Genomic DNA, 12,415 nt, shown 5'->3' with positions numbered 1-12,415 from the left:
TGGTTCAGCACAGATTAAAAAATCCAACACAAACAGTCCGCGCAGCTGTTAGATTCTGGTTCAGCGCAAACAAATCTTTTCCTGATATAGAAGATCCATTTCCTAATCGAGTTTCCTGCGGTTTGGCAAACAGCTACTCGTCACTAAATCGAGTATTCTGCCGCACTCTTAATTATCCATCCTCCACTGCTTTGTGGTGCATCTCATCATCCCTGCAATGTCTCTCAGCAAACATGCCCTCTCCCTCGTCCTCTACCTCTGTGCTTCCTTCCTCCGCTCCGGCTTGCATGTCGACGGCTCTGAGGAGCCGAAGGCTTACATTGTTCACGTCAAGGGCCCCGAGAAGGTGGACTTCGATGTCGCAGAACAGTGGAGCGATTGGTACTCCTCTCTCTTGGAGAGTGCAGCTACACCATTAGGACTGGCGTCTGAAGAAGGTGACCCGCGCTCGCGCCTTATCTACTCCTACCGCAACGTCATGACGGGCTTCGCTGCGCGGCTCACCCCGAGGGAGGTGGAGGCAATCTCGACGATGGACTGGTTTCTGCACGCCTACCCCAGCCGTGTTTACCGCCTTAAGACAACACACACACCCGAGTTCCTGGGACTGAGGCTCCGGAGCCACGGCGTGTGGAACGAGAGCAACATGGGCGAAGGAATCATCATCGGCCTCCTCGACACCGGCGTCACCCCCGGCCATCCTTCCTACGACGACCACGGCATGCCGCCGCCGCCGGCCAAGTGGAAGGGGCGCTGCGACTTGAAGGCGTCGGCTTGCAACAACAAACTCATCGGTGCAAGGTCTTTCATCAATCACGACGGACGCGACCGTCGGTCGACTGGCACGCCCGTCGACGAAGAAGGTCACGGCACGCACACGTCGAGCACCGCCGCCGGGGCGTTCGTGAAGCGTGCCAACGTCAACGGGTTCGCCCCGGGCGTCGCTGCCGGGATGGCTCCCCGTGCTCACATCGCTGCCTACAAGGTGTGCGACGAAATCGCATGCATGGGTCACGACATGTTGGCCGCCATGGACGCCGCGGTGGACGATGGGGTCGACGTGCTCTCCTTCTCGATCAGCGCCGACCCAATTCCCTTCCACTCGGACCCGATCGCGCAGGGTACCTTCAACGCTATCGGCAAAGGTGTCTTCATCAGCTGCTCCGCCGGCAACGAGGGGCCCGATCCTGGCTCCGTGAATAACGATGCGCCGTGGGTACTTACGGTGGGAGCGAGCACCACAGACCGCCTCTTCTTGGCCTCCGTGAAGCTCGGCAACGGACGAAAGCTCTATGGGGAATCACTGCACCGGCCGCGTTCCTTCAACCCCAAAATGCTACCTCTCGTTTACCCCGGCTTCGTCACGGCTAAAGATGGCGCCTACATGTGCATCAATGGCACCTTAGATGGTGTGGACGTCCGCGGAAAGATGGTGTTGTGCCAGCTTGGCGTCATTGACAGTGTGCAAATGAGTGAAGTCGTCAAGAAAGCCGGCGGTGCCGGGATGATCGTCATGAACTATCCGGTAGACGGGTACACGATCATAGCCGACGACCATGTGCTCCCGACATCCGTGGTTCCATACGCTTACGGACTCGAGATCCAGTCCTACATCAACTCCACCTCTACCCCGATCGCGAACATCATCTACCACGGCACCGTCATGCGCAGGCCCCACTCGCCGGATGTGGCCTCGTTCTCCTCCCGCGGGCCCAGCCAAATCACGCCGGGGATCCTGAAGCCGGACATCATCGGGCCAGGCGTCGACATCCTCGCCGGGTGGAACTCCCAGGCCTTCGCCTTGATCTCCGGCACCTCCATGTCCTGCCCGCACCTCTCCGGCATCGCAGCTCTGATCAAGAAAGCGCACCCCGGCTGGTCGCCGGCCGCGATCAAATCGGCGATCATGACGACAGCGTCCGTGACGGACAACACAGGAGGGCCGATCCTCGACGAGCTGCACCACCCGGCCGACCTCTTCGCCGTAGGCGCGGGTCACGTGAATCCACGGCAGGCCATCGATCCAGGTCTCGTCTACGACCTCACACAGGAAGACTACGTTCCGTATCTTTGTGGCCTCGGCTACAATGACTCAGCTGTTAGCGCCCTAACTCGCAAACCCGTGCGCTGCTCGTCTCTTAAGAGCATCTCCCAAGGAGAGCTGAACTACCCTTCCATATCGGTCAAGCTGCGGGCGAACAGTTCGAAGTCGGTCAGCTACGCACGGACGGTGACCAATGTGGGGAAGCCGACGTCGATTTACGCGGTGAAGGTCGACATGCCGAAGGGGGTGTCGGCGAGGGTTACGCCAACCACGCTGTCGTTCAAGAAGGTGAACCAGAAGAAAAGCTTCAGCATCAGCTTCTGGAGAAGCGGAGGTCGATCGGGCAGAGTCAGTGGGCAACTGAGGTGGGTGTCGAGGAAGCACGTGGTTAGAAGCCCAATCTCCATCCTCTTGAAGTAATGCATGCACGTGCACATTGTATAAATATTATTTGTCCCGAGATTTGATTAAATATATGTTTTTCAAATATGCATGCATATCAAATATTTTCTTCATATTTATACAATTTACAATGCTTAAAATTCATATGCATTTCAAATCATGACTCAGTAAACTTATTTATAAATAAACATAAATATAGTTAAGAGCTCACAAGTATAAGTGTAACTAAGATATAGACATTACAATAGAAGTTATAGTAGCATTGATGACTACGAATAGTATTATATCCCAATGATAAGCTAAAAACCATTTTAACTGTCATGATATAGGTGTCAGGACCCAAAAGAAATTAGTCTTTTTAAAATATATTTTAATATATAATAATCATACTCACTGAACAACAATAGTGTCATCCAAAGTAACACATAACTTTTCCAAATTAAGAGTTTAAGTAAGTAAATCTTTTTGCATGTCATTTTAAATATGATGATATCATATATCCTTCCAAATACTAATCATGCATTTTTAATGCTTTTCAAAAATAATATTGAATAGATATTTTAATATAAATTCAGATAATATAAATTAATAAATCTCTATAATATAATAAATAATTATTTAAATCATATGTTTCAAATTAATAACATATATTTTTTTTATAATTTATGGATAATAAAATGACTTTTAAATCATATAAATTATATGTATTTATAAATTTTAAACTAATGCATTAGTTCTTTTATAAACAAATTAGACTTAGTCATTAGATACTTACATTATATCCTCATTATAAGCATACAATTCTTATTCTTCCTTTTATTTTTTTATTTTTCCAACATCACCATTTTTTCTTCATTTATTTCTTTCACTAATATAATATCAAATTAGTTAAGAATATCAAAATCAATATCTATCATTGTACATTAATTAAATCGATAGAAAGGAAAGATAAATTAAATCATGCCTAATATAATTTTCATAAAATTCATCTCAATATAATTAATATCAAATTGTATCCACCATAAATTTATCTTTCTTTATTTTTCTCTTTCTATTGTTTTTATCTTATGTGTCTAGGGAAGTTCATTTCCTCCTCTACTATCTTAATCCAAATGATTCTGGTTCGGGATTTACTTAAGCAAAAACATAAACGATATTCATCTCATGACACCGAGAGTGGATGATCCTCTATCAACACTCAATTGCCCTCGTAAGGTTGGTTGTCATTTCCGATGATCGATTGTGCTAGATTTGAAACTCCCTAACATATAAATCTGGTATCAAATAGTGGAGTACTCATATAGGACATCTTTGGTTTCTCAAGTCTAAGAATCAGATACACAATTGGGATGACGGAATCATTATCTGACAATGAGGTATCATCAACCATCCAGCATTCTGTGAGCGGATCAATCGGTGAACTTATTCTCTAATGAGCACCTGCACTATATCCCTAGTGTCCCCACACGAGTAGCTATGAGATCAATTGCCTCCATAATATAGACGGGTATACAGCACACTAATTTGTCTAGTTATCTCAATATCCCTCTCGAGTAACCTACGACCGAGATTATTTATGGTTTGTATTTAAAGGTGAATTGATCTTATTATCGTGATCTTATCACGATCTGATTCTCATTGCATAGATCAACGGACATCACAATATATACAATAGGCAACATAAAGTAAGAAAAAAACCAATAAATAATAATTAATAAATACAGTACATATCGTCTCACACGTGTCATCACTCGCATGATTGACTTACAGGACACCTATGACTAGCACAATGATATATCAATACTCCTGCTACGGTGGTCGAGTCAAGACTCACTACGACGAAAGCTGCTACAACAGAGCAATACTCATGTTATGATGGTCGAGCCAAGACCTGTCATGGCGAATCAATACTCTCGCTACGGCGGAAGCCGTCACAACAGATCAATACTCCCACTACGACGGTCGAGCTTTTGTCCCATTACGATGGAAGTCGCCATTGCGGATCAATACTCTCGTATGGTGGTTGAGCCAAGACCCGCTACAGCGGAAGCAGCCATGATAAATCAATACTCCCACTACGGCAATCGAGCCAAGACTCATTATGGTGGAAGCTGATAAGGGCAATAATGGCAATGGGACGCGGGTTAACGTCAGCTGCGCCTGGATGACGCCTCGCGCCTCGGTTGACCTGACAACGCCTAGCCAAAACAAACCGGAACGCTGATCGAGGCACATTAACATCCTGTGCGAGCCCGGTCCTTCACGCCATGCCAACACCGGTGTCAGACGTTACCAGGAGTATGATCCTGCTCCCTGCAAGAGGGCACATCAGGCAATGGTAACCTTCCCTATAAATACCCTCACGTTCTGAAGGAGGGAGGGGTAGAAAAAACTCCCTAAGACTATCCACTAACTTGATCATCGGAGGGGTCTAGTCGAGCCTCCCGACCTGACCTATGTGCAGAGACGAAGGCAAAGCGCCTCCCACCGCGTGCCCAGGCGAGGAGTTCCCTTCCAGAGGAAACAGTTGTCCCGTCGCGATCGGACCACCGCAGTCGGCCACCTCAACAGTCTCAAGGGTCACTCAGGAAGATCCCCAATCATTCGGACCCAAACCCAACCGCATTGGCCCTAGGGCCATGGCTTAAGGTTGTCGACACTAATATTTTGGCGCTAGAAGGAGGGCCTGAATGTCGAGGGATCGGCAGATCGACTCAAACGAACCCGCAGCTGAGGGGTCACACCCGATCGCGGCTCCGGGGGAACACCCCCTGCATGGAGAACCTCGAGATGAACACCCTACCATGACCTCAGAGCGCTATTGGCCGATATTCAACGACCTAGGCTTGTCGCCACCCAACGGTGCCCCAGCCAACCCATCACTCGTGTCGTCTGAAGCCTTTCAGGACCTCGCTCATCAAGTCCGAGCTCTGACGGGTATGGTGCAATCCATTATCCCACTCGTTTCTCGTCCGATCCACCCGACTGTGATCCAACCGCTGCGGCAACAGGAGCCACCCGTTCAGGCTCACACGCCACCTCTTGAGCTCCCCACTTCGCCTCGGGTCCGATCTGTCACGGACAAACTTCTAAACAAGGTGTTTGATGTAATGCTTATGTATGTCCGTGTCTTTTGGCATGTTCATGCCTTGTACAGCATGTAAAGGGGCGGCCGAAGGCTTAATAGTCCCATTTTAGTTGGGTTGGTGGCCTCTTTAGGCTTGTAAATAAAGGTTGTGTCATGTGGACACGTGCGAGAGATTCTCGGTCTGTAATGGACCATTTTACCCTTTGTTGTGCCACTGTTCAGAGCTTGTAAAGTCTGTTTATAATTTGCATTGTCTATGAAATGTTTTTCAGAGATGTTTGCTTGTGGATCCCGATTGAGGCGTTCTCTCTTGCCCGTTCTCTCTCTTGTTGGTCCTAAGGGACAATGGGAGTCTTCGGGGAGGCTGACCTTTGCGGACGGACACGCAAGGGTGCCGCACGACTTAGGCAAAACCAGCTAAGTCCATGACAGATGGTATCAAAGCGGGACAAGCACTCATAGAAACACTTAGCATGCAAACGTGGGGGGACCTAGCGAGACTGCGTTGAGGGCAGTCAGCACACGCGCGACCGTTGGGGGGAAAACGGGCATGGAGATGTAGGGAAAAGGAGTCGCTCAGAGGAGCGGGCATCTGAGATTGGCATTCAGAGGAATGGCCAACCCTTCGCGCAAGAGGCACCACGAGAACAGGCAAGCTTGGAAGAATGTGGAGCGCACAAAGGTTGGGATGGCTGAGTTTGAGCTACGGCTCAACGTTAACAACTATACTTGATGGTGCTCAAGCCAAGCGAGGCGCTTGGTAAAGGATGAGACCATGCAAGGTGGAATGAGTTGCTCAACGACCAAAAGAGTTATGCAAAGCTCACAGAGGTGAGGGGAATTGCTAACTCGAAGAATTTGGTACTCATGCATGGGCTTGTATGCGGACGATGGAATGTTCGTGGCCATCCCAAGGCGACCGAAACTCGGCGCCATGGAGCATTGAAACTTTCTCTTCAGCATGTGAAGGATACGTCCATAGGAGGCTGAAGTGTGCAACGAGTTCAGCATGTTGCTAGGCCTTGAGGGGTGCAGCGGGGACTGTATTGACGGGGAGTCGCAATCTAGCAAGTGCGTTTGCAGGAGGCAAAACAATGCACAGTTTGTTCAGCAGATCGGAGTAGTCCAAGGGGATGGTGGTCTCCCAAACGAAGAGAGATGTTGCTCCAACGGGATAGTTATCCAGGAGGGATAAGTCCCGGCTCTCCAGAGGGAGAATTATGTGAGACGGACCTCACCTGTTGAGGAGGAGTACCTCAACAAACAACAACTCCACGAAGCTCGATGGACTGAGCAAGCGGCGAGGAGTCGTTGCATGATCTCGCTTGAGAGAATGCATTGGTGGATGCATTGCGAGATCAAGTGGGGGAGCGACCCAAAGCAACTTAAATGAAGGCACACTTGGAGTCGATGTGGAGATCGGACTCAAGGGAGGGCTGACCCGTGGAATGGTGGGCGCGAGGGCCACCATCGACTCAATGCAAAAACGAGGAGCGGAGCAACTTGGGTGTAACTTGGCGAAGTACCCAAGCCACATGAAGGGAGCCAGCATAGAAGTTGGAACATGGAGCAGAGGCACGGTGCTTTTCTTAGACAGAGGTCAAGGACATGAACTCTTGCAGAGGCAAGAGTAGGATCATGTTGTTCCATGGGTCCTTCTTTCTAATGGAGCAGACTCATCTTGCATGGTGCCAAAGACGAAGGGAGCTTTTGGGCACATGCACCTTATCTCGGAGGAGCATTTGATGGAGGAACTAAGGCGACTCAATTTGCGGAGGTGAAGTTGGGTTCAGAAGGCCTTAGCACGGGGCAAGAGGACGCAGAGGCAGGTACTCTTGAAGAATATGCCACAGTGTTGCCATTCAAGTTGCCATGAAGGAAGCAGTGCGCAGTGGAGATTGTGCTGGTAGGGGCAGAGGCCCAAGATCCAGACAATGGTGCACAAATTACAGTGAAGTCGGTGGACTTCGGGAGCTACTAGGCGACGAATTGTCCTAGAGCGGTGCTTCATCTAGGTGTGACCCAAGAGTGGGTGGATGAAGGTCGATTGCCAAAGGAGCGAACAAAATCAAAGGTGGAGGAGACCCTGTGATGTATTGGCAGAGGCCACACATGGAGGGTTCACAATTCGAGTTTATTCCACAAGGATCAGAATGCAATGAAGATGTCACCAGGAGGCGACATGGTGCAGCGGATCATGGTGGAATAGTTCGATGGCAATACGATACACACGACCTAGTCCCGGGAGGGACTAGATCATATAGAGGTATGATCGGGAGCTACTGGGAGCTCCACTTTGGTGAACAACACGACGGCAAGAAGGGCTATGGATTCAAGGAGTGAAGGCCATGGTACCGCAGAGGCGGGTCTTCCGGGCGTGCATCGAATTTTGCATCGGATGAAAACCTTGGTCATCAGCATATGGGGGCTGGGTTCCACCAAGGGAAAAGTTCGAATGCAAGTACCAGTGAGTTCCATGGGAGGGACTTGATCATGCAGAGGTATGATCGAAGCAGCTGGAGAGTTGGACTGCTCCAGAGCTCATATTTGCTTAAGGGAGCCCGACAAGTCAGAGGACAAGGTCGAGTAAGCGAGTAAGCGAACGTTGCCACCAAGGAAGCTAAGGAGAACAGAATCGGTGCAAACCCTACAACGTGATGGCAGAGGCCATGCATGGGAGTTGCAGTCTGTCTTTCCATCGACCAAACGGACTGCTTGGAGAACACAGAGGTGTTGAAGCAGGGGGTCGAAAGGGGCGAGGAAGCGACGACAAGTCCAGAGGGACTTAGCTACCCAAAATCAAGCATCAGTCAGAATGTAAGTGGACTCAGAGGAGTGCCACGGAGACATATCTACTGATCGTGAAGAAAAGGGATGCAGATGCGAGGAGACAGATAGTAGGGCCATGGGCATGGCAGCGCCATGGTACCGCAGAGGCGGGACCTTCGTGAAAGTCATTGAACCCTTGCTCTCACGGAGGGAGAGCGCTTGGTCGTGAAAGGGGCCGAGGAGGTGGAGCATGCAGAGGCAATCTCCAAGTACCGAGACAAGGCTGAAGGGCAGAGGCCAAGAAACTTCGTAAGACCGGTGTCAACAAATTTCTCATCAAGATAGCCGTAAGTGAAGGACTTCGGGTCATGCAAGAGTGCACGACCAAGGAACGAAGCAAGCAGTACGCGGTGCTGTACCTTTGCTACTCAGTGGAGTAGGCGGCAGGGTTGATGGAGAAGACAGTACAATCCCAGCGGCGACCTCATCTATCAGAGAATTACTCCAAGTTGGGGTGAAAACTTACCGCATTCCAGAAGTTCGATGGTATTGAGAAGGTGAATCACAGTAGCTAACTCAACGCAAGGAGTGCAAACACTTCAAGTGCTTCAGAAGTGTGAGCAAAGAGCAGGCGAAGGCTAGTAACCAGCTCGATGCATGAAGTACAATCTCGAGGAGGCGGGCGAAGTTAAGTAACCTTTGCCTTCTCAACTCTTAAGAGAATGGGCGAAACCGAGTACCCCAATTCTCTTATCTATCCAGCAGAGGAGCTCTGCACAAGTTCAAAGACCATTCGAAGATAATGAAAGACAATAGTTGTCAAATCCTCACCAACGGTGATCAGTGCTACTGAGAGTAGATTGTCCGCCTCATTTCCCAACGAAATGCCAATCGAAAGCGGAAGTGATGCGAACCTACTTGGATGTGACAACTAACTGAAAGAAGAGTCAATGAGCAGATTTTGTGGAGGAAGGACCCAAAACTTCAGAAGTTTGCGAGATGATGCTCGTTAAAGCTCCAACAAGCATCCAACCAATTCTAGCAGCATGAGGAATTTGAGAGACTGGCGCAGTAAGGATGGTCTTTTCCTTTATCTGGAGGATCCGCAGGAATCAACAAGGATCAACACAACTCAACCAACCCCCCACCAGAGTCAGAGTCATTGGTGAGTTGAAGCAACATGGCGGATCAAAGGTTCGACTACTCAAAAATAGCAGCGGAGAGCAGCAAGGAGCCAAGAGGCGCATTGTAGCTGGAGCAGAAGATTGAAGACTCAGCAAAGGCGAGGAGTTGCAGTGTCGACAAAGGCTTCAACGAGGACGTCGAAGGAATAAGTGGGGGAGAATGTCATAGACAAACTTCTAAACAAGGTGTTTGATGTAATGCTTATGTATGTCCGTGTCTTTTGGCATGTTCATGCCTTGTACAGCATGTAAAGGGGCGGCCGAAGGCTTAATAGTCCCATTTTAGTTGGGTTGGTGGCCTCTTTAGGCTTGTAAATAAAGGTTGTGTCATGTGGACACATGCGAGAGATTCTCGATCTGTAATGGACCATTTTACCCTTTGTTGTGCCACTGTTCAGAGCTTGTAAAGTCTGTTTGTAATTTGCATTGTCTATGAAGTGTTTTTCAGAGATGTTTGCTTGTGGATCCCGATTGAGGCGTTCTCTCTTGCCCGTTCTCTCTCTTGTTAGTCCTAAAGGACAATGGGAGTCTTCGGGGAGGCTGACCTTTGCGGACGGACACGCAAGGGTGCCACACGACTTAGGCAAAACCAGCTAAGTCCGTGACAGATCGGCCCCACTCGAGGATCGGGTGATGGCAAACTCGAGCGGGCACCCGGAACCCGAGGCATTATCTTCGGATTCAATGGACTCCCTGCGAGCCCAATTACGCTTTGTTAGTTAGTGGCTCGACGAAGTGCAGAAGGAGGTTCGCAGGTCAAAGGGAGAGCTCGGGGAGGACGCGCACCAAGGGTCTCCGTTCGCGCCTGAGATACAAGATCAGGCAGTCCCCCCGAACTTCCGCCTCCCCTCTCTCGATGCGTACGATAGCACCACCGACCCAACGGACCATGTAGCCGCCTTCCGTGCCCAAATGGCGCTTTACGGAACCTCAGACGCCCTGATGTGCAGGGTGTTCCCCACGACTCTAAGGGGGCTAGCCCGTGCATGGTATAGCAGTCTGAAGCCCGAGGCAATTACTTCCTTCGATCAGCTCGCCAAGGACTTTAAGCTTAACTTCCTAGCCTACACCCGGCTGAAGCCATCCGTTGCACTGCTCCTCGGACTTAACCAAAGGGAGGACGAGCCCCTCTCACATTTTGTGGATCGCTTTGCCACGTAAATCTGTGGTTTCCCGGATGCTCACCCCTCTTTGTTAATGCAGGCGTTTATGATAGGCCTACGACCTTCCAGATTTTCCTGGTCCCTCGTGGAACGACCCCCCACCGCAGTACCGGAGATGCTCCAGCGGGCTAACTAGTACATCGCAGCGGAGGCCTAGATGGTCGTGAGGAGGTGGAGCGACTTTTAGCAGTGTGCTTCATAGAAGAGGAGGGCACCCGAGGACCAAGAGCACACGGCCTTCCTCACCGAACAGACTCCCCAAGTCTGAGTCGTGCTCCTCGGCTGCATGTTGCCCGAGACCACTCTGCACGGCCTGCCCGCCTGAGTCGTGCTCCTCGGCTGCATGTTGCCCGAGACCACCTCTGCGCGACCTGCCCGCCTGAGTCTTGCTCCTCGGTTGCATGTTGCCCGAGACTATCTCTGCGCGGCCTGCCCGCCTGAGTCGTGCTCTTCGGTTGCATGTTGCCTGAGACCATCTCTGCGCGGCCTGCCCGCCTTAGTTGTGCTCCTCGGCTACATGTTGCCTGAGACCACCTCTGCGCGGCTTGCTAGCCCGAGTCATGCTCCTCGGCTACATGTTGCCCGGGACCACCTCTACGCAGCCTACCCGCCTGAGTCGTGCTCCTCGGCTGCATGTTGCCCGAGACCACCTCTGCGCGGTCTGCCCGCTTGAATCGTGCTCCTCGGTTGCATGTTGCCCGAGACTACCTCTGCTCGACCTGCCCAACTGAGTCGTGCTCCTCGATTGCGTGTTGCCCGAGACTACCTCTGCTCGGCCTGCCCGACTGAGTCGTGCTCCTCGGTTGCATGTTTCTCGAGACCACCGCTACGCCCCCAGCCCTCCTCGATCGCTAAACTCCACGATTCCCACACCCCTGGTAACGGACCGGCTACCACCCGGCGGGGATAATTTCTTAAAGCTGAAACCATGCCTCGGACCCCCCTTACAACAACCAACGCATAGCTTCCTTCGGGGGGGGGAATATGATGAGGGCAATAATGACGATGGGACGCGGGTTAACGTCAGCTATGCTCGGATGACACCTCGCGCCTCGGTTGACCTGACAGCGCATGGCCAAAACAGACCAGAACGCCGACCGAGGCACATTAACATCCTGCGCGAGCCCGGTCCTTCACGCCATGCCAACATCGGTGTCAGACGTTACCAGGAGTACGATCCTGCTCCTTGCAAGCGGGCACATCAGGCAATGGTAACCTTCCCTATAAATACCCTCGCGTTCAGAAGGAGGGAGGGGTAGAAAAAACCCCCTAAGACTATCCACTGATTTGATCGTTGGAGGGGTCGGGTCGAACCTCCCGACCCGACCTGTGTGCAGGGACGAAGGCGGAGTGCCTTCCACCGTGTGCCCAAGCGAGGAGTTCCCTTCCAGAGGAAACGGTTGTCCCATCGCGATCGGACCACTGCAGTCGGCCACCTCAACAGTCTCAAGGGTCGCTCAAGAAGATCCCCAATCATTCGGACTCGAACCCAGCCACGTTGGCCCCGTGGCCACGGCTTAAGGTTGTTGACACCAATAGAAGCCACCACGGTGGATCAATACTCCCGCTATGACGGTCGAGCCAAGACCCACTACGACAGAAGCCGCCATGATGGATAAATACTCTTGCAAAATCGATCAAGCGAAGACCTGTTACGGTGGATTTGTACTCCCACTACGACGGTCAAGCCAAGGCTCGCTATGGTGGAGCCCCAAACTAGCGCTCTCTCTTGGGAGTAATAGAACGAGAGCCCGCCCCTGCCTCC

General features: G+C 50.9%; 1 protein-coding gene across 1 annotated transcript; it reads left to right on the top strand.

Moving 5' to 3' along the window:
- Positions 1–217: 217 nt before the first annotated feature.
- LOC135652301 (subtilisin-like protease 4) lies at positions 218–2,464 on the top strand. Its single transcript, XM_065173139.1, has one exon. It carries the CDS (start codon positions 218–220, stop codon positions 2,462–2,464), a length of 2,247 nt encoding a protein of 748 aa, XP_065029211.1.
- The last annotated feature ends 9,951 nt before the right edge of the window (positions 2,465–12,415 follow it).

This window comes from Musa acuminata, chromosome BXJ3-11, assembly GCF_036884655.1.
Source record: "Musa acuminata AAA Group cultivar baxijiao chromosome BXJ3-11, Cavendish_Baxijiao_AAA, whole genome shotgun sequence".
In the NCBI taxonomy this organism is placed as follows: domain Eukaryota; kingdom Viridiplantae; phylum Streptophyta; class Magnoliopsida; order Zingiberales; family Musaceae; genus Musa; species Musa acuminata.
The sequence above is the reverse complement of the archived record's forward strand: the minus strand, read 5'-3'. Positions and strand labels throughout refer to the sequence as shown.